General features: G+C 38.5%; 1 protein-coding gene across 22 annotated transcripts in view; it reads left to right on the forward strand.

The window, feature by feature from the left end:
* The window catches only part of NRXN1 (neurexin 1), a 999,389-nt gene that overhangs the window by 841,276 nt on the left and 130,539 nt on the right, over positions 1 to 27,574 (forward strand). For all 22 annotated transcript variants that reach the window (XM_036334601.1, XM_036334602.1, XM_036334612.1 and 19 more), the window contains one exon: positions 10,395 to 10,566. In XM_036334601.1, the coding sequence (XP_036190494.1) occupies positions 10,395 to 10,566 (172 nt within the window). The remainder of the gene's footprint in view (positions 1 to 10,394; positions 10,567 to 27,574) is intronic.

The following is a 27,574-nucleotide window of genomic DNA, read 5'->3' on the forward strand; positions in this document are numbered from 1 at the left end:
TTTCTGGAATGACTATACAGTGTGAGCAAAGCTCATTTAACATCTACTGGTAACCAAAGGTTTTTAAAGCAACAGCAATAAAACAAGTAAAAGTAAACTTAACAAAAATACAAGCCATATCTGATCAGCTCATTGCACTTTGGATAAGGCTTACCTTAAGCCAGTGTGGTTTTAGATCTCTATGCAGCAGCCTGAGGCATTTGTCATGATGCCAGACCACTGGGCCAAATATTCAAACCAGAAGTATTGCATGTGAAATATTAAGAACCTTACATAGGCCAGCAGTCAATGTCCATTTATTGCTCTATTTAATTCCTGACTTTTTATTTTCCAGGGAAAGAAGCTTATGATAGAACACACTCTTTATAAGTACATATTTAAGGATGAGGATTTCAACTTCCATATGGTTGTTATTTTAGGGGTGAAAATACAGAATTGGTGATCTGAATGAGCTGGTTCTAATTCCCAAGAGGATAAGTTAGCTGTATTTCATTCTACAGCAGATATAATATCATTCAGAGGTTTGCTATTTGGACCACAGGAAGGTACCATGAAAAAGGCGTGACCTCTCTGATCTTCTGGCTACACTGGAAAAGTTCGTAATGGTTCAAGAATACCTTTTTAAGTAGAAAGGATGATTCAGTATTGGCTCAACTGGCACAATGAGCAAAAAAGAGACAGTTTCAAAAACACTATTATTAGGGTTATTGCCCTTTTCAAAGATATACCAGTCAGTCATTTAGTGGGCTAATTTTATGTCAACATTTTATTTTTGATAGTTTTATCTAATGAAAAATAATGTGAGGAAGTTAGGTATTAAGGAGTTAGTGTTATGACCAGAACTCATGGTCTATTCATTGTCAAGAGGAGAACTCATTGACCCTATTCTCATTTACACCACCAAGTCCTACACACTGGGCAAGGCAAGCATTCTTACCCATACAGACCAGTCCCTCTATTAATCCTGGAGAGGAAGGGTTATACTTTCTGGCAAAAAACATGCATGATTTACAAAAGGCCTCCTGGGTTACTCAGAGAAAAATGAACCCAGTGGGGCATTGGAAAATTGCTGATTTAAAAATATTTTTAAAAAGCCTAGAATTCATTTACTTTATAAATTCTGAAAAAAAAATCTAAGACTCAAATTCAAATTTAGGTGATTTTGATGTGTTTCAAAAACTAGTACTTTCTAATTTTTTTCTGTGCTAACTCTTTAGCTACCCAGTTCAGCTTATCATAGCCTCATAGCATCACTGCAATGGAAGAGGTCACAGAGGTTGTCTAATTAAGCAGTTTCTGCTTCAGGACCAATAGCAAGAGAGTTTGTCCCATAGGTTTGGATTTTAGAATGTTCCTTTTTGAGCCACATGGTGGGTAGATGCTCTGACTTTGATCAAATCTCAGCCTTTCTGAGCTTGAGCTTCTTCATTTATAAAATAGACTATAGGCCCGGTGCACAAAAATTTGTGCACTCAGGGGGAGGGGAGGGTCCCTCAGCCCGGCCTGTGCCCTCTTGTAGTCTGGGACCCCTCAGAGGATGACCACCTGCTGGCTTAGGCCTGCTCCCCCGGGCATTGGGCCTAAGATGGCAATCAGACATCCCTCTGGCAGTCCAGCAGCCTTGGGAGATGTCCACTTGCCAGCGGGGAGCAGGCCTAAACTGCGTCGGATATCCTTAGTGCTGCTGAGGAGGCAGGAGAGGCTCCCACCACCACTGCTGTACTGGCAGCCATCAGCCTGGCTTGTGGCTGAGCAGAGCTCCTCCCATATGAGAGCATCCTGACCACCAGAGGGCAGCTCCTGCATTGAGCATGTGTCATAGTGACCAGTCATTTCCAGTTCTTCTGCTGTTAGGGTCAGTTTGCATATTACCCTTTTACTATATAGGATAGAGGCCTGGTGCATGGGTGGAGGCCGGCTGGTTTGCCCTAAAGGGTGTCCCGGATCAGGGTGGGGGTCCTGCTTGGGTCCTGGCCAGCCTGGATGGGGGGATGATGGCTGTTTGCACCTGTTCACACCCCCTTCAGGGTGGGGGTCCCCACTGAGGTGCCTGGCCGGTCTGGGTGAGGGGCTGAGGGCCGTTTTCAGGCTGGCAGGTGACTAAAGCTCCCGACCTCTCCTTTCTTTCTTTCTTTTTTTTATTTTTTATTCTGGGATTTATTTACCTTCTATGGCTGTCACTGGAGCTGAGAGCCGGCTTTAGCTCTGAGGCTCGGCTCCAGCTCTGAGACCTCGACTGCTGAAAGCAGGTTTCTGGGTTTGTTTGGCTTCTATAATTGCAGCATTGTTTCTTAGAGTGCAGCTCAGAGGCCGGCAGTGGCAGGCGGGGAACCTTGGCTTCCTCCATCACTGGAGCAAGCAAGCCTCCTGTTCGCTTCAGCTGCCTGGCTGCGGCCACCATCTCGGTTGGCAGTTAATTTGCATATCGCCCTGATTAGCCAATGGGAAGTGTGTCGGAGGTATGGTTAATTACCATGTCTGTCTATTATTAGATAGGATACAGTGCTTCATGAGTTGTTTTGAAGATCAATGAGATATCATATATTCTAACTAAGTGGTACTAGTTACATAATTCAAGCATTATTTCCATCAGTCTATTCATGGAGCAAAGCATTTCTTTTCCAAGTGTGAGAATAACCAATACTAGTAATAATAATAAAACTCACAGGGGCTGAGTTGTTATTAAGTGCACTAAGAACTTTATGTGCATTATCTCATCAAAAGAAGCATGATGAAAATGTTCTAGAATTAAATAGTGGTGATAGTTGCTCAACCTCATGAATATACTAAAACCACTGGAGCATACACTTTAAAAGGGCAGATTTTATGATATCTGAATTATACCACAATTAAAAAAAGAAAATTGTATGGGAAAGAGTTTTAGAAAATTACAAATGCATAGGTAGTGTGAAAAGAGTTGTGAAGGAAGGATACAGTGAAAAATGAGTCAATCTGTCAGTCTTTTATAAATATGGTTGAGGAGTCAAAACAGGTTCATAAAAACCACATCTAAATAATGTGTGAAGGTGGAGTGTCAAGGCTTGCAGAGTTTTGCTAGATACTCTGTAGACAGAGAGATAATTGTGAACCTCCAGGAGGGTAATACTGTCAGGATATTACTTCATGGAGCTGAAGGAGCTCTAGTATTCTGTAGAATGGAGCCATATTAGGAAAGATATATGATCTTAATGAAGATTTTGTAGAAAAAGGAAAATATTAATTTCTTACAACGTGTTAGCACTAAATATGATCCTTCTGGGATGGTATGATCACCCTATCTCTCACCCACTTCTGATTCCTTGTGTGGTGCATGGAAGTATAATTAGCCGAAAGGAAAGAGTCACTTTGCAGTAATCCTACTCTTGACTCAGTCCTCTGAGCATGCCTGGGTGTCAAGACCTTTTCCTAGAAACAAACACAGCTGAAGTCATCTGTATCACACGCCCCTCAAACTTGGTTAGGTTGTAGTATTGATGTTCATTAACTATGTGATCTGGGGTACATTAGGTAAACTCTCTAAGAAGAGAGAGAGAATAGATTAAGTGCTAGGAGTTTCAGGTAGATACATCGTGTGTAGCTCAGTGTCCCACACCCAGTGAGCACTCTGGTATGTAGGGACTGGACAGACAGATGGGAGGCAGAGGGGACATATCTTCTATGCCCTTGGATGTCTTTGGTATTTGTCTGTGCTATAGGCATCCAAATGCTGGCTGGCTCCTGGGAGACTCACTGAGACCCTTCAGGACCCTCCCCCACCATGCACCTGAGCTCCTTCTCATTGCTCTCTGGATTCTCTTGTGGGTGTGACTATTTGCTTCCATGATTTATCATCCCAATTCGATTGAAACTTCCCAAAGACGGAGAACATATGTTATATATTGCATTGTCCACACATTTATGCAGAATGCAGAATGCATATTATATATTTCATTTTTATTTATTAACTGAATGGATTTTTAAATTATTTCTCAATGGGGAAAGTGGGAGACAGGGTAGCAGTAGCTTTTGGTTTTTGAAATAGTGTGGGGTTTTTATTTAGGGGCAAGTGCATTTCCAGTTTAATTCCAGGTTAAAATAACTAAACGACACTCACTTCTTGACATTATGGACCATCCAGAGTGGGGGATGCAAAATCTTTCAGTCCATAGGATCTTTAAGTCATTAATTTGGAAATGTGTTTGGATTGAATTAGAAATTCCCTGAATTTTTGTATTTGTTTAGAGATGAAAGAACAGGTGGGTTTCTGTCACACTCTGTATTGTTACTTACTCCAGCCACAGTGACTGCAGGCCTCAGAATCCCCATTTAGCCTTAAAGCCTCTGGTCTCTGGTGAAGATTAGTCTCTGGACAAGGAAAACACACCATTTAGCCTGACTCTGATTTCAGCTGACAATGCAGAACTGCAACATGGGAGTTGGTCTGTATTCTGAAATGGGAACAAGCATGGAGTGCATTTGAAGACATTGTCAAGTTCTGTCCTAATTGGGCCCCTGGAGTATAGGATTATATAAAGTTAGAGGCCTGGTGCACAAAATTCATGCACTTGGGGGAGGGGGGCTGTCTCTTAGCCCAGTCTGTGCCTTCTGGCAGTCTGAGAACCCTCAGGGGATGTCCGACTACTGTGGAGGCAGGAGAGGCTCCCACCACTGCCACTGCACTCGCCAGCCTTGCGCCTGGCATCTGACTGAGCAGCGCTCCCCCTGTGGGAGTGCCCTGACCACCAGGGGGCAACTCCTGTGTTGAGCATCTGCCCCCTGATGGTCAGTGGGTATCATAGCAACCAGTCATTCTGCTCTTTGGTTGATTTGCCTATTAGCTTTTTATTATATAGGACTAGAGGATTGGGCCTAAACTGGCAGTCGAACATCCCTCTCACAGTCTGGGACTGCTGGCTCCCAACCACTCACCTGCCTGCCTGCCTGCCTGCCTGCCTGATTGCCCCTAACCATTTCTGCCTGCCAGCCTGATCACCCCCTCCCCTAACCACTCCCCTGCCAGCCTGGTCACCTCCAACTGCCCTTCCCTGCTGGCCTGGTTGCCCCTAACTGCCCTCCCCTGCAGGCCTGGTCATCCCCAACTGCCTTCCCCTGCAGGCCTGGTTACCCCAAACTTCCCTCCCCTGCAGTCCTGGTCCCCCCTAACTGCCTTCCTCTGCAGGCCTGGTCGCCCCCAACTTTGTCCCCTGCTGGCCTGGTCACCCCCCAACTGCCCTCCCCTGCAGGCCTCCCCCCCCCCCAATTGCCCTCCCCTGCAAGCCTGGTCACCCACAACTGCCCTCCCCTGCTGGCCTAGTCACCCCCAACTGCTCTCCCCTGCTGACCTAGTTGCCCCTAACTGCCCTCCCCTGCTGGCCATCTTATGGTGGTCATCTTGTAACCACATGGGGGCAGCCATCTTGTGCAAGGGTGTGATGGTCAATTTGAATATTACCTCTTTATTATATAGGATTCTATAATAGAAGCTTGTAGACTACAACCAAGCCTCCCCGCTAATCTACATGCTGTCCAAGGTTGCACACTTGTTCATCCTGTTGATTGATGCTCTCTACCAGAGTGTATAAGCAAATAAACCAAAAAATAGGAGACCATTTTTATTGATCTATTTTCTGAGACATAGTTGAGCCAAATATTTCTGCATAATAATCCCAGATAGCAGACAAAAGCCAGTGACATTCTATATGCTATATACAGGCTAAATCTTAATATGTATATTCTGTTTTATCTATTTAATATACACATCAATGGAAATATATCTGCATCTATAACATACAAACATGTTGCTTGAAGTATGCCGAAGATATCCGGAGTATCATTAAATCTTAATCAAATATTTTTCAAATGAATATGTGATTGCAGTTGAAATTAAACGGTGCATTAAACTATAGTGCTACTGGCTAGAACTTTCAAGTTCCTTCCCAGTGTCATCTTTCATAATGTTTCCTTTTAAGTTGGTTTAATAACATAATCATTATTCAGAAATGAGCTTTTGTGAAAAAATTAATAATTACTTTGTCACTATTTATTTAATGAATCCATGGAAAGACTTCATTAAATTATAAATGCCTCGTTACTGATATTCTTATAATAGATTTTTGAAATTATAGTGCGAGCCAGTTATCCATTTCAAGGAAGATACAATGCTGAAAGATCAGTACATGTCCAGTGAAATTACTGCTGGTTTTCCTAATGCAATATTCATGAGAACTTGCCGGAGACAATCACATTTAATCCCAGAGAATAAGAATTTGAAATGAATTCTTTTAAATTGTAATTGTCCATTGGTAAGAAAGTTCAGCAAGTCTTATTGTTTCTATAATTGAAATGGCTTTCTATTCTGTCAACATGGGAGATATGTGTTTGTAGAATATTTACAATTTCTGAATGGAAAAATAAATGTAGGTCCTAAATATAATTGATATTAATATTTTGTGGTTTATATGCATTTTAATGTAATTGTTTTCAAGGGAAAATATGATCCTGTGTCTATCATTTATGATTAATTGTTTTTCAAGGATGTGATGTAACCTGGGTGGGGTAATAATATCTGAATTAGGGTAGAGTGTGTTATCATTTGAGTCTACTTTAGTGGTGTACAGTTCTGTTCTAGCAGATGTCGGAGTTTGATCCATGAGATATCAAAGATGTTGGAAGTTCAAGGACTAAATTAACATTTTCAGAGGAAGATTAACATCATTTCAAAGTCAGAAGATTTCCAAGAATTACCAAACCTCATTATCTCTTAATAGTTTGTTTTACTGTGTTGCAAGAAAAGCATCTCTGTGAAGTCTGGGGATTTCTGTACCCTAGAAAATAAGCATTTTACATTTCATAGTGCAGAAAATTTAGGGATGAGGTAAAGGGACATGTTTGGTTTGCTGCATTTTGTACTTTTAGCTTCTATTCACGGACCATGAATCTCCTGAAAGCATAGAGCTCTGATGACAATTGACCGTTATGGGTGGGAAACTTTAATAATTTCTTTCAGTCTATCCTGAGATAAGAAACATGCCTGTGATAGAAGAGATCCTAAAAACAATGGGCAACTCTATTGTTTTACAACTCTGTGTTGAAATATGTGATTCCTAGGGCACAACAGGAATTGAAACGTGTTCTATGGAATATTTCTTCCTTACCCCCAGGAAGTGCAACTACTTTGGTCACTCTAGGGTAGTAAAATGTCATCTGTTCACTGTAGATATAAGAAGTACTTTCAGTTCACTCCTTTGTAATAATAAATGCAGCCTCAGTTAAAGCCGGTCCCTTGGCACTGCATGGGCTGACTGGAAGCTGCCACTTGCACTGGGGTTGTTTCTCCTCTTGTTCCCACAACATTCACTTATCTTCCTTCCTCATCTTCCAAAGGATGAGGCAGAAGAAAGACGACATAAGAGACAGAAATGATCTTAGTTGGCTAATACAATAGTAGCCATCTAGCTGGGCTTAGTCTATGCTTTCAGGAGCATTTTGGCGGGCATTTTGGTGAGTTCTTTTGTGCTGTCAACATCATCACTGGAATTTCTTTACCTGCAGTTCCCTTGAGGAGGGTGGGTACTCCTCCTTCAGATGGTCATTTAGGATTCCCCCCTCACTCCCCAGGTACCCGTTACTGCTTTTCCTGGTTCTTTCTGTTGCATTGTCTTCACCACTCACCACCCCTCACTGCGGGGGCTCTCTCGGACAGGACACAACACAATTCTGAGTGGGCTTCCTAACCCAATTTCCACAGGCAATGCTCACGTGCTCTTTGTTCTAACAAACTCATTCACAAGTGATTCCTGTCACAGGAATATCTTTGCTCTGCCGTCACCTCATCACCTAGTCACTGTCTTTCCCCTTGAAGGTTTCTCAGGCAAGAATCAAATCCCAGTTTACTGAACCACTGCCACCAAATTCCAGGAGACAAGAACCAAACTTTCTGAAGTTCTACCTTCCACCTTGGCTGTACCTGCAAAACATGTTATATCCCAATTCTCCCCCCAAGTCCTCTTCTAATGATCGATCTCCTCTTGGCCTTTCTTTTCTCTTTCATGGGCTGGAAATAATAGTAGGTCCCAAATTTAAGGTGCCAAGAGCTATTTTCAGTGATGTCCTTTGCAAGTTTGGCTTAGTCAGCTTTTTACCTCATTTTGTAATAAGAAAATAGTGATCTATTTGTTTTTAACTGATTATTTTAAGATTGCAACTGAAACGGAGACAAAAACATTTTATTGTAAATCCCATTGCATCTAAATAGCAGTTGCTTTCTGTCCTCTATACAATATTTTAAGCACACATTAGTTGATACATTTGTAAAATCTGCAAGGCATAATGCAAGGTCCTATGGTGTTCCTACTCCAGCAGGAAAGAGAAAACAGGTAGCAAGGAACATCTAAGAGTTACCAGTTCTGCTACCTGAAGTTGGGATGAGCCAATATTCCCCAAATTCAGCTTAATATAATGATGAGGAGCATAAATCCTAGAGCCAGACTGCCAGGATTTGAATCACAGTTTTTTCTCTCTCTAACTCTGTGACCTTAGCCAGGTTACTTAATCACATTGTGCTTAGTTTCCTTGTCTGTCAAATGGAGATAAAATAGTACCTTTCTCACGGGGATCTTATGAGAAATACCAGAGTTAGTATTACAGTTAGAACTTAGAACACTATAAAGGTGTTTGCTAAATAAAGATAATGCCTAAAAGAGAATGCCTGCATCTCTGCATGGACTTCCCTGAGTCCCCTGGATGAATGTTGGATACATTTAAAGTTTTATTGGAAACCCAGTGTTGTTGTTGTTGTGTGTGTTTATCACCTGAATCATTCTACACAATCTGGAATAACTTATAATGGCGTACATTTTGAAGTAAGGATTATGAAAAATATGGTGGAAAATAAAAATAAGTCCAGGGGACAACAGTATTCCATTCTAGTCTATGCAGCTAGAAAAACTGTCCTACTCACTTTGACTCTGAGTTTCCTAATAACCAAAGTCAAAAATGAAATATGAAAAAAAAGAAATGTAATTTTGTCATATTGTGTGTCAAGCCTGAAACAAAAATTTTAAAAAAAATTAGAAACCATATTAACCTATTATAAGAAAAAGACCTTTTATGGACAACAAGGACCAGGAAAAAGAAAAATAGAAACCGTTAGGATGTGTGCATGAGGGGGGCAATGAGCACTGTCCAAATAACACCTTCATGTACTTCCCTTTAATCAATGCAGTTTTTGACAGCGTTTTCGTATAACAATTCTCAATGTAAGCTGATACTCTTGCTGTTTAGCTCAATGCCGAGAATCTGGCAAGATATCTAAATGATGCGGTCCAAATATTCAGGTTTTCAATATTCTGATGGTTAATTTCTGCAGAAATGGATGGAGTACATGCCCTTTAAATTCCTCTGCCCCCATGGAGTTCTTCCCAATGGAGGTTTGACGAAAGGTGAACTACAGAGAATTTGAGGTTATGTACACGAACAAGGGCCTGCAGTGCTTTAAAAACCCACTGAACTCATGATAAAGTTGACAGTCCTACTGTTAGAGAATGTTTCTCAGAAGCAGAGGACACAAGCCCATGTTTCTTTGCCGCCGTGTAGTATGCGGTTCTAAAGTTAACAATAACAAACCCTGTGCTTAGAATTAGATTTGCAACGCTGTTTTGCATAATCCAGAGAAGGGGGTTGATAATCATAGCTAGCCATATTTTAGCTTAGATGGAAAGTAACAACAAGGGAACTGAATTCTAATTCCAGTACCCATCCACCCATTAAGTTATGTGACCTTAAGCAAGTCATTGCACCTTCTTGTGTCATAGTTTCATCATCTATAAAATAAACTGAATGCATTTCAGGCTGGTAGAATTGGATGATTTGTGTGTGTGTGTGTGTGTGTGTGTGTGTGTGTGTGTGTGTGTGAATAATGACTAAAAAACTGCACTTAAATGCCTGCCTGCATGCCCATACCTTTGCGAGTGACTTTCTATATCGTGATTATTTGTCAGTTGTCTCTAAACAGACTTCATAGCTCTGTTTTCCCCAGTTATTAAAAGGGAGAATGTCAAGCCTCATTTTTCTCATGAAATGTAAAGAGTGGATTAAAGGAGCGGTGAGATGGGACATGAAAGGCTGTCCTTTCACACAGACAGCTGTGCATGTTGTCTGTGGCAACCTCTGAGAAGGAGGCAGCTCAATTCTTTTGAAAGTGTCTTTTGGAATATCAATTATCCATGAAAGAGATGCTTCAGATTTACCCAAATGTCAAGAACCTTTCTTCCACATGAGTTTTTCAGAAGTAAAATCGGAGGAAAACAGCCGTTGTCTGAAGCATGTCTTGATCAATATCCTGTATGTAATTCTAACTAAATGCTGACAGATCAGCGCAACTTTATATAACTTTTTTCCCCCCTCCTCTCTTCCAGCACCAAGGAAAAATTGGAGTTAAATTTAATGTTGGGACAGATGACATCGCCATCGAAGAGTCCAATGCAATCATTAACGATGGGAAATACCACGTAGTGCGTTTCACGAGGAGTGGTGGCAATGCCACGCTGCAGGTGGACAGCTGGCCAGTGATCGAGCGCTACCCTGCAGGTAAGCCAGTGAATGGGTATCCGGGGAAGATTTAATGAAAAACAAAACACTGTTTTGCGTTCGATTCACCCAATTGTGGGTTTTCTGAGAAACCATCATGTATTTATTGGACTTTAGAGTCATGTGAATGTCCTGCTGTCCTAAACTGTTCTTGATATGATGTACAAATGGCATTTTACAGAGGAACTTGAAGGCACACGTTACCGTTTGTGAAATTTAGAACATCAGTGAAATCAGAAAAATGCACACATAAAAAGGCACACCATGTCAAAGCTGTTTTTTTAAAAAAATTGGATCCTTCCATTTGAACAAAGGAAAGGCTTTGTCAAAAGTAACAGAGTGAAAATTTAAAGCTAAGGGAGGGAATAGTATAACCCCTTTCCCTGAAAGGAAATAGAACCAGGTGATTCCTTTGATGGTGACATGCAGCTGAATCTCATGAAATGTGCAGGCGGGCCATGGGACAACCGGAGAAACAGTAAAGGAACTATTTGTAGTACCTGTAAGTCAGTAGCTATAAGAGCCTGAAAATAAATGAGGTTTGTTTTCACTGTCACATAGCTGTGGGGTTTCACGAGGATTCTGACACCAGCATCACTCATTTCAAGTCTCTAAAATGAACGTGAGGCTATCATAGAGAAAATAAAAATGATCTTGTTCATAGTTCATGAGCTTTGTGAGTGCTGCGCTATTGAAACAAAGGCAGTAGATTTTAAATTTAAGCCGTTGTTACTTGTGATTGCATATATTCTCAATTAAAGTAACATGTTATTTTAAAGTAAAATGCAAATTAAAAGTATAAAGGTATTTATTGCAATTATAATCCTCTCTACATTTTGGTACAAAGGAGATTACTAAAAACATCAATCTCATTTTTCTCTGCTCCCCTTTTAGATAGAACTGGATATTTTTTTGGCATGTGGATGTGTTGTTTTTTAAAGAAGAGCTATAGAACAGTAGAAAGAAAGAGTGTAAAAAGAAATTTTCATTTTGCACAATAACAATGATTACCTAAAGGTATCTATGAGCCCCTCTATTACAAGTACTTTGTTTCTTGGCAGAAACAATTTGAGGAAATAACTAACTTACTAAATAAAGATCAAGCTTCCTTAGTACTGACTCACAATTATGGAAACGGGTGTCTGTGATGCCCTTGTGCACCATTGCTGATTTATAAAATTTTACATCTCTAACCCTCATCTCAAACCTCTTTTATAAACTTTGTGCTCTTCAAATATTTGCTCAATTAAATGCAGTATAAAGCTGCTCTATAACAAAATTTAGAAGCAAGCGCATTAATAATAACTGCCTATTATAGTACTGGCAAATAGTGGGTACTTAGTAAATATTTGCAGAATTGATATCCTGGGGAATTATCCCAATTTTACACTGTAATTATGAGAATGTGTACCTTCTGTGGCTGTCTGTAGTAAGGTGGACTGGAAGACTGGGAGGAAAGTGCCTGAAATCTGTACACATTGTTACATAGCCCCCAACAATCCCTTATTGCATTTACTGAAATCCTAGTTGAAATGTATTGTTTTTAATAACTACATCCTTGATGGAATTACAGAAAAGTAAATTGGTGAATTTCTTAAAATGCAATGAATGAATACCTCCTTACTAAGAGGAAGTCATGGCTCTGGACTCCATAAAAGATAGAAAGCAGGATGAGATCTAGATCCTGACCCTGGAACATGTTATCTGTTAATAGTGAACATGAACATGTAAAATGCTCCATTTATTATTATTACAGAGTGGCAGTTGCCTCTTGAAGCCTAGCTTTGTTTCACCAGTTAATGATTTAAACGTACCTTCATTTAGAAACTTTTTCACTCTTTCCACACTTTTCAAATTGGTATCTTTAAGAACGCTGTTCTGGTGAATGTTAATGATGACCTATGTTGGGGGAGAGAGGAATTCCCACTCTCAACTAAGTCTGAATTAAACTAAATTGAAAGTGGCTACACTGGGCTTTATTATATTAATAGTCATAATTCACCTCTAAAAGGGAAGTATGGTTTGCATTTCCCAAGCACAGATCATCAGAACCTAGTTTACTAATGCATTATTAGTTCACGCGGGTAAATATTTTTGTTTTTAAAAATTTTCATACCTCGCTATTTTATTATAGCTCATGTGATTAAATAGACCAGATATGGTGTACTAGCTATAGTTCAAAAAAGTTATGGTCCCTGTGTTTTTGTGGCATGTCAATATTCAATTTGAATAGTGGTCATTAAGATCGGGCAGTATTGATTAAGTCAGCAGATATTTGTATTTTTTTTTCTGGACTAATATCTGTTTAACACATATAATGTCTTTATTTACCAATTAAATGAGTGTTCAGTATAAAAATATACATGTATTTAAAAATCAGAATCTGGCAATGTCATGGTAATGAGCAAATCTTTAGAAATAGATATTTTGTATGCAACCTTTTATATTTAGTCCTTTACCAAAAAAGTATTTTAGATAATATTAACAAACACAGAGTAAGCAAAGCTTCAGTTACTCTGAAGGATGCAAACAAGGGTAAAATGCAGTTTACCCTCAAGAAAATTAGAGCACCTGTGGGGAATTTAAATATATGCATCTACAAAGTTAATGATCAATATGTGAAGAGCTCACAGGAGTCACCATCGTTGCCATCAGTATTTTATTAATCATCTGCTCTGTGTGCATTTCAGCATGATGCTGCGGTAGGAAATAAGCCATGAAAATGTCAAATACCCTTTTTTCTTGGAGCTTCATCTGCCACAACTCCATGAAGGCAGAGTACAAATTTAAGTGTCATCTAGAGTAAAGTTGTTAGAACAGAGCGATTTTATGTATAAGTTTAATAGAAATGTCTAGTATATCTCTTTTATGTTGGTTTGTGGATGGCTATTTTTATTTTTAAAAATTTGTGTTATTATTCATTAGAAAAATAGTTGGACCATAGCCTTTACCACCAAATTCTATAAGGAGAGAAGAAGGAACCAACAGACTCTACTTGGTTCCTTTTAAAGTGCCTGTGCAGCAAAATATAGATACTTAATAAGGGCTGAAATTAGTAATTAAGTATAACACTTAACCTTCCATTATAGGGCTTTGTGGTAAGTACTTTTATATGAGGCAATTTATCTGGTAGCGACACTATCCTATATAATAAAACCCTAATATGCAATTTGACCCAACAGCGGAATGACTGGAAGAACGACCGGTCACTATGACACACACTGACCACCAGGGGGGCAGACACTCAACTCAGGAGCTGCCCCCTGGTGGTCAGTGTGTTTCTACAGGGGGAGCGCCACTCAGCCAGAAGCCAGGTTCATGGCTGACAACAGCAGTGGCAGTGGCGGGAGCCTCTCCCGCCTCCACTACAGATGGGTGGTAAGGAGCAAGGGGTCCCAGACCGTGAGAGCTCCGGACTGCGAGAGCCCTGGATTGCAAGAGGGCATAGGCCGGGCTGAGGAGCCCCCCAGTGCATGAATTTTGGGCACCACGCCTCTAGTACCTTTAATAAAAAGCACCTAAAGCATTGACCATTGGTACCCCACCCATAATGGTCTGGAAGGCTTTCATAGAGAAAGTAATTAGTAGAGGTAGATCAGATACTCTTTTGGAATGTATGAAATAATCCCAATAACTCAACAATTTACATTTTAGAATAAATACTGAATTTTCTGCATAGGGACCCAGTTTCTGTTATTTTCTGTACATGGAGCAAACTATATATATAAATATAAATAAATATAAATATAAATATATATATATTATATATATATATAAAAGCCTAAGCAACTGAACGACTGGTAGACTGGTTGCTATGAGGCACACTGACCACCAAGGGGCAAACACTCAACACAGGAGCTGCCCCCTGGTGGTCAGTGCACTCCCACAACCAACCTCCCGCGGTCCCTCCCCCTATCTGGCCAACCACTCGTGGTCTCTCCCCTCAGTGGGCCAACCTCCCACTGTCCTTCCCTCTAGATGCTGGCCGGCCTCCTGATTGGCCCCAATCACCAGCCATGCCAAGAGACCCCACCTGTGCATGAATTTGTGCACCAGGCCTCTAGTAGAAATAATATTTTGCAAACCATTTAAAGTTGAGAAAACCATTTATTGATGCTTATCAATTAAATCTCTAGAATATGATGCATCATTAATCTCTGATTTTCCCCTAATTACAGTTATATAGCAAAATTTTCTCTCCAGAAGAATAGACTTCTCATAATGTTAATCCACAAAGCCAAACATACTATCTTGCTTGCTCAGACTAAAGATTGCTCCATATAAATCACAATTACCTTTGAAAATAAACCTTTGACTACTTTTCTACCACAGTGTGCCAAAAAGATGTCCTTTATATTATGTATATTAAGGTCAAATATTCATTGTATTCCTGTCAAGTTAACACCTCAAATCAACACATATTTAAAGGAGGTATATACTATATTAAAGGAACATGCTGGGTTTGCCATCTGGTTAAAGGGATAAGTAAAAAATGTTCAAGATTCAAAATATAATATGTGAGGAAGTATAAATTATCATTTCATATTTGGCTAATTTTTGAATAAGATAGAAAGAAAATATATTGTAAGGAGGAAGAGGCCAGTTTGGAAAAACTTGTTTGGGAACTTAAAAGACTAGATTTTTAATTGGAGGAAGGCATGCATTCAGTTTAATGGGATTAGCAGGAAGAGAAAGAGACAGAAAATACATAGAAAGTTATTAAATAGTCCAGGTATCAAAAAATAAAAGCTTAACATTGGTATGAAAAAAAAAAAAGGATGAATGTAGAATACATTATAAGACCTGGTGAACAACTAAATAAAAGGGGAGTCATTCCACTTTTTAGTTTCTATCTCTTTTCTCTCTTTTTTAAACCATTAATTATTCAATATTCGAATGCTGTAGATGTCACCAGACTGCACTAGGTAGCAATGAAGTGGAAATCTGCAGTGGGAATAAATAGAGAGGTTAAAGACATAGTTTTTGGTATGAGATCTAAGATCCAAGTTTAGTTTGGGGGACAAAAAAAAGATTCAGCAAACCTACTAATTTAAATAAATTGTAACTTCAAAATTAATAGTAGAGAGTTTAACTGCTATTAGAAAGGAGAAAGTGGTGGTCAGGAGTGGTGTAACAGAGTAGATTCCAATAGGGATATAAAGATTTGGAAGAAGCAGAGGAATAGCCCAAGAAGAGACTTGGCATTTGCAAGAGGGAAGGAACTTCAAAGATCTTCTATTCCAGCTCCTTCATTTTCCAGAAAATAAAGTGGAATCTTGGAGAGGCTAATTGACCTGATCAAGATCACTATGCTAGCTGGGGACTCTTGTCTTCTGTCTCTGTGCACCTTACTGTATGCTGTCTAGGAGGCAGAAACCAAAATGAAGAGAGATCATTTTAGGTAGTCTTCCATATAGCAAAGTACAATTTTTATAACTAATGTTACGACTTACATGATTGGTAATAGCTGAATATTTTAGTCTATATCACAACCACTGCCAACCCACACAGACACATACATACACTAACAATTATCTAAGAAATGTTAAAAATAATAAACACACAGAATAAAAATAATTTTCTTACAAAATTATTTTGCTACTATTAAATTTTTGAATCAATACTTCTTAGTAGGCACTGATTATTTTCTGACCTCATGTTTAAAATTCTTCTTGAAAATTAAGTAAATAAGTATGAATCATTACTCTTTGATTGTTCCTACTGCACTCAACCTTCAGGTTGGCACTATTTCCAATGTTTTGTATTTATTCTTGGTATTTATTTCTCAGTGACATCACATGACACTTAGTTGATTTCAGTAGCCAGAAGAGGAGTGAGTCATTAGATGATTTAGATATTAAAATCCTTAAGAATTACTTGGGAGAAAAACTATATCTAAATAGAAGACTTGTCCCATGTCTTGGTTAAAGGTATAGATATAGGAAATGTTGGACCGGATCTCCTTTCCCTCCTACAAAGGTTAAGACATTGGGAATATAACTTTCTGGTGGAAATTGATAAACCATGCAAAAGAATTAAATCACTTTTTAAAATAGATTACCAATTTTTGGTAGACCCAACATAAGACATGATAATCAGTAGTTGGCTCATAGTAAGGTAACTTAATAAATAATTGTGAGAAAAATCCCAGGTTCCTCATTCAAATTCCATCCTAAAACATTGTTCCTGCCCCGACCTGGTGGCTCAGTTGGTTGGAGCATCATCTCATGCACCACAAGGTTGTGGGTTTGATTCTTGGTCAGGAAACATACCTAGCTTGCAGGTTCTACTCATGGTCGAGGCCCTAGGAGAGGCAGCTAATCAGTGTGTGTGTGTGTGTGTGTGTTTTCTTATCCCTCTCTCTCTAAAATCAATAAAAATATATCCTCAGGTGAGGATTAAAAAAAATAAGCATTGTCTGTTGCTGGTGGATTTAGCCAAAATATACATACTTACATGCATGGTGAAATATATAAATATTTGGATTCTATTTGACATAGTAAATGTTTACTAATTCAAAATTTCCAAGTACAGCTTACATTCTGTGAGGGCTCTGAAGCCTCATACACTGTGGCTATGTTACATAGAACTAAGGGCTAAAGCTCTGGCAGTTCTGTTGGTAATTATCTTCTTTCATGGTGTTCAGTTTTCCTGGGACTTTAGGGGCTTTTCTTAATAATGCAACATAATGAACTTTTTGTTGAGTAGTATATTAAATGCATCTTCCCAAAATGCTTAGCTTCAGAGAAATTTTATCCAAGGAGATGGAAAGATATGAGGTATTCCCACTTCTCGCTCATTCCTATATATTTTCAATGACCTGGATTTTTTAATTTTTTAATACCAAAGATGAACAACATAAGCTGATGAACAAGGACTGATCCAGAGACGGAGAGGCATTGATTGGACTGTCGGGACTTGGAGGGAAGGTAGGGGAGGGTGGGGGTAAGGGGGAAAGATCAACCAAAGGACTTATATGCAAGCATATAGGCCTAATCAATGGACATGGACAACGGGGGGGTGAGGGCATGAGCGGGGGTGGGGAGGTGGGGGGTAGAGGGTAACGTGGGGACAAGGACACATATGTAATATCTTAATCAATGAAAAATATATATATATATATATATATATATAAAAGAGATATTACTATTACTATAATGCAACCACTGTAGAAATGTTAATGTCTGAAAAAGTAAATATATATATATATTAAAAGAAAGAAAAAGTCCCTCTGATGATTTGGTGGGCTTTGGTATCATTTAGACTATAGAAGCTGGAAAAATACAAAGAAAGAAAGGAAAAGAAAATAATAGATATGTGGATGATAGATATGTGGATGATATGTGGATGGAAGAGTAGGGACAATTCTTTTTTACAGGAGAATTCAAATTAACAAATGTAGAAGTATGATAAAAGTAGATGTTCAGCACTAAACTTCAAAGTATTACTTTTTGAAAGCACCAGATGTGCTGAAATTAGTGGGGAGAATTTTGAGCGGAGACTAGTAATTTATGTATCTCCACCAAGGAGAAAACATAAGCTTTCTGCAGATACACTCAGAAGACCACCTTAACTAAGTGAACAACTTAACATCACCAGTAATAAGAAACATGGGCTTCATGCACCTGCTGATATGATGCATTGTGAAAAGCACTTCATATCTTTCCTGTTCTTGGTATTCTCCACAAAAGTGCATGACCTCAATCTAATCATGAAAAATGCATTGTGGGAATCTGGATTGGATCCTGTAACAGTAAAGGGATTATTTAAAACTGGTGAAACATAATAAAGTCTGTATACTGTAGTTCACAATATAGTACCAATGTTAATTTCTTGGTTTTGGTGATTGTCCAATAGTTATTTAAGATGTTAACACTGGGGGAAGATAGATGAAAGGCATGTGGAATTCTTATTATCTTTTACAACTTTTCTATAAGTTGATATTTTTAAATAAAAAATTAAATTATTTTTATCTAAAAATTCCTTTTAGTCAATTCTATATAGTATAATATTATTCTAGAAAAAAAGATTTGAAACAATAAAACTTCTTGTTTTTGTAGACCTGGTAAGTTATGTGTAATTGTTAATGAATTATATATTAACATTTCATATGGTTATTAGAAAAGTATGTTTATTCTTAAGGAATATAAACCTTATTTCTGTCACAATTCAGAGGTATAAACTAATCTAATATTTTAGTTACTCTTAATTAAGACAGAATGACAATAAATGTGAAAATCGTTTAATATATGAAGCCTTTAAATAGGCCATGCATGAAAATTTAAACAATGACGATGAATATTTTGTGTCAAATTTAGCCTCATGGGTTGAACAGTTTGCAATGACTTTGATCTTAAGCATTTTAAAGTCTGTTTTGTTTTCAGCCTTATGAATTTCACTGCATTAAAGGCAGCTGAGGTTCCCACAACCCCTACCCTGGAAATTTGAGACTAAGTTTTTTGCATGTAAAGTATTATTGTAGTAATTCGTCAGCTTGGGCATATTATTTATACTGGTGGCCCAAATATTTAAAATGTCTATTGAGAATCTGAAAGAGAATATACATAACTTATGTTTGGCTAGATATAGCCATTTGCATTTCCAATGCACTATTTTAGCTGGATTGATGAAATATAAAACTGGTCAGAATAGAGGAACATTTAGCTTCATATTTTTAGATAGTGTCAACTAATTGATAACGTGCCATAATAATTTTTCAGGGTCACCTTTGCTGGAGCATTTAAAAAGTCCACATAGAGTCATCAGTTCTCTCATTTATTATTTTTAGTGCTCAGTTTAACAGTGGAGTTGGATGAAAGTGTACTTCCTGGTTGGAGAAGGAACAAAATGAAGCTTGTTTAAAACTTTTTTTAAAAAATGTATCTTTATTGTTGGAAACATTAAAGATGTCCCTTCCACCCTCTTTAATTCCCTTCACCCTACTCCTGCTTCCCCCACTCCAGGCCTTCACTGCACTATTGCCTATGCCCATGGATTATGCATAGATGCATATAAATTTGGTTCTTTGGTTAATCTTGTCTTCCTGGTTAATCTTGTCTCCTCCCCACCCCCATCCCCAGTTTGCCTTCCTGAAAAGAGACACAGGATGGTCACAACCACAATGAAAAACAAAACTGGCAACAATTAGGGGAGGCCTGTGCTTTATGGAAGTAGAGCTCAAATAGAACATGAAATCCATTGGACTGATTGAGTAAAGAAGTTGATGTGCCGGATTGGAGTGAGGAAGTAACAGAACTCACTTAACAATCTCAGATATTCCCTGAGCCCATTTAAAGTTCAGACAGCACCGTACGCTGGGCACTACATCCTGGGAACTGTGGTAGTTATTTTACATACATTTTCTCATCAAATCTTAAAAGGCAGCTTATAGTATTTTCTGTTGATAGATCAGTAACTAAACATAGGTAAGGTTACTTACCAAGGTCCCACATCCCAAAGCTCACCCCAGGGTTCTGAAGTATTATGCAATGCTGCCTACACTATTTATTCATACTCCTTCTAAGAGAAAAAAAAAATAGCAAAGATTCTTCTTGGCCCCCACCAGATTTCAGGATGACTAAACCCTTGTTGTATTGAGGTCCTGATAGCAATGGTATTGTTTCTTCTGTTCATATCTCTGAAGGCCATTCAAGGGTCCCTTGGGATTTGTAGCATGCATATAATGGTGCCATCTCCCAAGGCTGATTCTCCTTCTCCTCCTCCTTCTCCTATTCCTTCTCTTCCTCCTCCTTTTTTTCTTTATCCTTATGCAGAAATGAGTGCCACATCCAAACTGTATACCTCTTAAACACTAAAATTGCAATAGAAAAATATAGACCACACATCAAATGACCAAACTTCAAGCTTATGCTATGATAACACAAGATTAAAAGTGGGATAAGGTGAAGGTTAAGAGAGAAGGCTCAGGAGTCAGACTGCCTGTGTTCAAATCTTAGTTCCAACACTTTGTAGATGTGTGACCTCTGGCCTACTTCTTTAGCTTCTTTACACTTAAGTTTCTTATCTATTCATGATAGTACTTACTTCATAGGGTTGCTTGTAGTTTCCAAGAGTTTTTAATTTAAAATACCTAGTAATTAGTAAAAAAACATGGTAAGTAGTAACTGCTCAATAAATTTTACTTCAACTATCTCTAATCAAAGTAGTTTGGGTTTGCAATCCTGCATTTGCAATAGGTACTACCCTCCCCATATTAGTGTGTAGTGTATTTCCTTCGGGGAACAAATTCATCCTTTCTAGGTTGTCAGAATTGGGTTCTCACACATGGAAATAAACATTTCCAGAAACTTAAGACATGTAATTGCCTCACCCCTTTCTGTCCTCCAATCCAAACCTGAGCCAGAACACTATAGAGACATCAGCTGGAAAGACAGAAAATATGTTCTGTATAAATTAGAGAAAGGAGTGGTGTGTGGGGATCAGGGAAGACTTCAGGAAGGACTGGAATGGGGGCTGGGTGTTGGAGAATCCTTTGAATTTAGTAAGTGAGCATTAGGGAGACCATGGCAACTGGTGGATGGGCAGCTGCATGTAGTTATGAAGTTTGGGTAGCATCATACCAATATCACATCAGAGGGGATGGAGTGGAAGCTGGAATCCAGTCTATGCTTGGGTCAGCAAGTCATGTGCCCTGAACAAAGAGCTGTCTTTTCCTTCTCACCAAGCATCTTGGGCTAGCTAAACCTTCTGCCTGGGCTCTAACCATCAGGGGAGTCTGTTTTCAGTTCCCCAGGATGGTGCTCTGTAATTGGAAACCATAAAAATTATCACTCAAATAAGCATAATTCTGAGGGAGAAAAGAAGAACTGCATATTAGACACATACCAACACCATCCCAGGCAATTGAGAACATTTGTTACTTTACTTACAAGCTGCAGAGGGTACTTAGACTTTTACCTGGAGAAACTAGAATCAGCCTAAGTTAGTCATTCTACTAGATGGCTGAGTTTATTCTTGTGCTGGTGAGGAAGCTGAAGATATTAATTAGAAAAGGACTCTGAACTCAACTTAGAAAAATAATGTTAACCAGACTTTAAGTCTTTACTTTTCTTCTTATTCTAAAAGTATTTTAAAATATCAATACATTCTTATCTATAATGATAAAAGCATAATATGCTAATTAGACCAGACATCCTTCTGGACATCCTTCCTTCTGGACAAAGCCACAATGGGTGGGGGCCACGGTGGCGGCAGGCGGGGGCCAGGGCCAAGGCCCTTGCATGAATTTCATGCACCGGGCCTCTAGTTCACTCATAAATCTTGTGCTTGATTTCCTCTTTTGCTTGTTCAAGTCACATGTACCTTAAATTATATTTATTTTGATTCAAAATACTTTTTAAATTTCTGACTAAAGATCTTTTTCTCAAACATGTCTTTCATTCTGAATTAGAAAACATTGAGAAAAGATAAGCAACTAGAAATGGAAAGAAAGCATGAGGAAAATGAATAAATTTAAAGTGCTAACCCAGGTCTTAGACCTACCCATTTCTTTCACACATGAAGATCTACCTTTTACCTTAAGCGCTAATGGAGGCAAAAAGCCTCAACTACTCCTTTAATTCATCAATGAACATTCGTTAAGACCATCCACTTCATGGCTGTCCTATGTTGTGCTAAACCTGGTTGTAACCACAGGGAAACAAAAAACACCACCTTTGTTCCCAAGAGTTTAAGGTATACTTTGGGAGGAAAAATAAATCAGTGAAGTATGACTGTGTGGGAAATACAAAATTCCATAGCTCAAAATATAAATACAAGAACTGGAAGAAATATGAAGTAGAAGAGATGTGCTTAGTGCTATGGTGACTATGAACTCATTCCAGGCAGGAGAGGGAGTGAACCCCAAAACAGAGGCAGGTATAAATTCCAAAACAGGACTAACATGGTCTTGCTCTTTGTGATGGGATATTTAGTTTTCATATTTAGTCAACAATCTAGGGACTAAAGCTGAGAGAGTAATTAAGGAAGGAGGTTGAGAACTTCTTTGTTCCAGAATTTGTGGGTTTTTAAGGGATACTATCCTATGACAGGAGAATGTTTTCTTTGGAGAGCTTTCAAATGCTCCTAGACTTAGCTACAACATATAGGTTTTCAATTCAAATTGACCTGGGGCATTGGGAAGAAGTTGAGCACAGTTTCTGAGTCTATGTTGATAAGGTGAAATTAGCAATGTCCACCTGGACAAAACTCAGGCACCTGCTGCTGGTGTGTGCCTGTTAGATTTTAATAAATTCTGAATTAATAGAAGCACAACTAAGTTTCATTTGCACAAAAATGTATATTTCTGATTGCAACTAAATTCTAACTCTAAACAAATTAGAAGTCCCCAAACCATTTTACCCTCTTAAATTCCTAACTTGAACTATCAAAATCTTGTTATTCCACCAACATAGACACTGGGTCCAATAACAAGCACTAGTTTCCACAAATTGTTCATTCAAATATTCCCTAATTTCCATCGTTTCTGTTTGTGCTGACATTATTCTAGTGATATAAAGCTTTTATTACGATTGGGCCTCTTTTCCTATTGTCAGCTGTAAACCATCTATATTCCTCTTCAGTCCCCATTATTTTATTCCATCTGGTATATAACTAAAATGTTTTCTTCCTAAAATTGCGTTTATTATATCTCTTCCTGCCATCAATTTTTCAGTGGCTCCCCAAAGTAAACTCTAGAAGGGATAGAATTTGTATGAATGAACAGAGTGGTAGGGTTCAATGCCCTTTGCTCAGGTCCGGTATGATGTTTTATATTTTGAAATCTTACCTTTCTAATTTTAATTTTTTGTTGTTGCTACACATCTAGATTATTTTTGAAAATCTGATTTTACTGACTTACATTTTTCTAAGTATTGTATTATTGTTATTTGTTTTTGTTTGTTTGTTTGTTTGCCCTGGCAATAGGAAACGTAGGATTGCAGGTATTTTTTTTTTCCTATATTTTTCAGTTCAGTTTCATACTTTGAGTTTTACTGTTATTCATATTGAATATACATAAAAACCAGTAACTTGAACAACTAAACATAATGATCAAAGGCAATTAGGGGATTTCAGTGTATAGCCAAATAAAAACAAATTAAAACGACAGGGTTCCTTGTATTGGCCCATAATGTGTGATAAAGTTTTTCTTTATTTTTACATTTCCTGTGAAGAGGAAATAACATTAACGAGAGTAGTTTTATGATATAATTTACTTCACTCTTAATGAGTTATGGTGCTTTTGGACTCTCTTCTAATTCTGAAGGGCTCAAGAGACCAATCTCAAGGCTCAAGGCTATCAAACCCCTGCCACATTGGTTGGGAATTGGACTAGCGTATTTTTTTATTTCTATGGGTCTGGGATTCTGTGTAATCTATAAAAACAATAGTAAGCATCATATATTTATCGCTGATTATCTATCAGAAACTGTTCCTGGGTGCTTTATACACATTACATTTTGCTCCTAAAAACATCTCATAAAGTGTCCCCAATTTACAGATGTGATATGACTTGAAAAGATTCAGTAACATGCTCTCGAGTCCCTTACTGAGATGCGGGCTTTCTAACTGCCATAAAATCAAATAGACTTCATTATCTCTTTCCATAAATCTTAATAGTCTTGTAGACTCAGTATTTAGAAAATCAAAATTTCACAAATTTTAAACTGAAAACTATATCTTCTGGAGCTATACAAAGGAGACTTTTTAATTTGGGGAGGGAATGGAAGATAGAATCAGTAAGTCTGGGTCCTGGAGAAGAGACTGGCAGCATGAGGTAGGCCTAATAAAGATTCCAGAGTAAAGTGGTTCGGGATGGTAAGGCCAAGGACAAAGGATAGTGGAAGAGACAACAGCCCAAGACTTTAATTTCTTCAGTAATTCATTCAGAAACATTTCTTTGTACCTGGAGCTATGCTAGGGATACAGTGGTGATCAAAAACAGACCCAGTCCCTGCTCTAATGGAGAAAACACATCCTTTCACAATAATGTGGCTGCCGTGCGGAGTTGAAGTCAGAGGGGCAGAGTGAGTGTCTGGAGCTAAGGAAGGCAGGAGTGCTGCGGCGGGCCAGGTGTTTCTTGGACCACAGCATGGGGAGCGGGAGACGGAAGGACACTGATGCTGAAGGTGCAGGCCGGGCTCTCCCTCCGGGTGCAGGCCACCAGCACATGACAAGGGAGCCGAAGCCAAAGACGAAGCTTTTCCACTCCCTTCGACCAAGCATTTTTCCAAGTAAAACATACCGAAGTCTGGCTGTATAGGTGGAAGGAGTGAGTATCTGTCTAATTTCCAAGGACATATAGGGGCCCTTGAGGTGATCGCATTCACACAGAGCTCACATCTTTATATTGTAATGCACATTGGTGCCCCCTCCCTTTGCCAGGCTCTTCACTGCCCCTGGGCACTCCCAGGGGAGGCTCAAATGGAATAATTTTTTTTAATGTTTATTTTAAAAGATTTCTCAGGCGGTTCCTAAAATAGATATTTGAACAATATAAACATCCTTTAAGATGTAGAATTTGTTTTTTAGAGTTTTGGAAGTGGGCACAATGAACTTTTTGTGATCGCATAATAGTTAGCAAATGAAAGAAAACATTAGCATATTTCAATAAGAGAGTCTTACCTTATTTGATAATTAACATAAATAGGGGTTTATTTTATGCAGTTTGTTTTTTACATGATAAGTTCTAAAATTAAACTGGAAATCTAACACTAACACTAAATTTTTCATAGTACTGCACTTACCTGTTTTAATGAAGCTCTAGGGCAGTGATGGGGAACCTTTTGAGCTCGGCATGTCAGCATTTTGAAAAACCCTAACTTAACTCTGGTGCCATGTCACATATAGAAATTTTTTGATATTTGCAACCATAGTAAAACAAAGACTTATATTTTTGATATTTATTTTATATATTTAAATGCCATTTAACAAAGAAAAATCAACCAAAAAAATGAGTTCGCGTGTCACCTCTGACACGCGTGTCATAGGTTCGCCATCACTGCTATAGGGAGTCATAAAGTAAAGAAAATGGTAGTATCACATAATTGTTTTTAGTTTTAGGAATTTCATTTAAAGGTACTAAAGATTGCCCTGGTGGTATTGCAAAGTGGTTAGAGCATCAGGCCACACACCAAAGGGTCGTGGGTTTGATTCCGTGGTCAAGAGCATTCAATAATACAGACTAGTTAACATTTTTCAAGGGCACCCATAACAAAAATACCACAAACTGGGTGCGTTTAAACAAGAGAACATTTATTTTCTCACAGTTCTGGAGGCTAGAAGTGCAAGGTCAAGGTGTCAACAGAGCTGATTTCTTCTGAGGCCTGTGTCCTTGGCTTATAGATAGCTGCCTTCCCTTTAGTTTTCCCATGTACTTTTCCCTATCATGCATGCCCCTGGTATCCTTTTGTATGTCCAAATTACTTCTTATAAGGACATCAGTTAGATTGGATCAGGGTCCACCCTAAGAAAGTCATTTTAAATTAATCATCCCTTTAAAGGCCTTATCTCCAAATACAGTCATATACTAAGGTACTTTGATTAGAGCTTCACCATATGAATTTTGAGTGGACACAACTGAACCCTTAACATTCTTGAAGTATTCGAAGGGTTATTGTGTGGAAGATGTGAACACTGTTTATGTTCACTAAACTCAAATACAGGCCAGTTGGATTGCAATGACTTCAGGGGAAAAAATTAAATGAAATGTTAATTAGGCCAGAGTTGTATGGCCCAATTAGTTTAGCCCTCTACTTGAAAATGACACAGCCTAACTAGGTATATACTGGGTTATAACAACAACAGAGAATGGATCGATTCCAATTTTCCTGACTAATGGAGCATCAGCTTAAACTTGATAGAACAATATATGTTGTTTTCCCCCTCTCTCCATTCTGATCCACTAGAAGTCAAGATGGCTTATTTTAAGGGGGGAAACTGCAGCCAATAGAAAAGTTCATAGTCTTATTCTGAGAGATGGAGTGAACTATTTCTGCTCTGTACTTACTGCATTCTTAGGCTGTCTGGATCTTAACTGGTGATCTCTTCCAGGCTAGGAGTTATGCTGGAGTCACCTACAGGTTCTCAGATCTGCTCTTGTCAGACCTGATTGGATGGGAACCAGAAGTAGCCCCCAAAGTGCAATTCCCCAGAACATAGGCATTTGAGAGACCTAAGAAAACATTTTATATATTTTGTAACATATTTTATTGATTTCAGAGAGGAAGTTAGTGGGGAGGGGGGAGCATCAATGATGAGAGAGAATCATTGATTGGCTGCATCCTGCACACCCCTTACTGGGGATTGAGTCTGCAGCCCGGGCACATGCCCTGACCAGGAATCAAACTGTGACCTCTTGGTTCCTAGGTTGACACTGAGTCACACTGGCTGGACGAAAAGACTTTATTTAGATCAATTACGTACAAACGGGGTTTGCAAAGAGCAGTCATTGCTTTGAGGAAATCCTTAGATTCCAGGTTGAAATTGTCCATTCTTACCTCTTTAGTCCTAATATTTTAAAATGAAGAGGAGACAAACCTCTTCCCCATCCCCTTAACTACTTTTCCTAAGATTGAAATCTCCTAAAATCTAACCTCTGCCTGCCTTACTCCTCTTGAAATGATGTTAGAGAAGTGACATGCTTCAGTGGGTGGGTAGAGAGAAGCCAGAGGAATATCAAGGTGAGAGGTGTTGCTGTATGGTTGAAAGAAGAAAGAAGACAAGCTGGCAACATTAAACATATCAGAAAAATATAATGGCTTAATTATAAAGGTCTCCAATGATGATGACTGAAAATGTTCATAAATTTGTCAAAGCATTATGAGATAGTTTTTAAAAAAAGATTAAAAAAATACCATGTCAAAGATTTCACTACCTTTTAAAGATATTTGCAGAGTTTGAAACAGTGCTATTTTGTTTCTAATGCCTCTAAAATTAATTCCCTCCTAAAATCCTACAGACAGCATTTCTTTAAAAAATGGCCTAATGCAGTGATGGCGAACCTATGACA

The sequence above is a fragment of the Myotis myotis genome, unplaced genomic scaffold, assembly GCF_014108235.1.
Source record: "Myotis myotis isolate mMyoMyo1 unplaced genomic scaffold, mMyoMyo1.p scaffold_m19_p_14, whole genome shotgun sequence".
In the NCBI taxonomy this organism is placed as follows: domain Eukaryota; kingdom Metazoa; phylum Chordata; class Mammalia; order Chiroptera; family Vespertilionidae; genus Myotis; species Myotis myotis.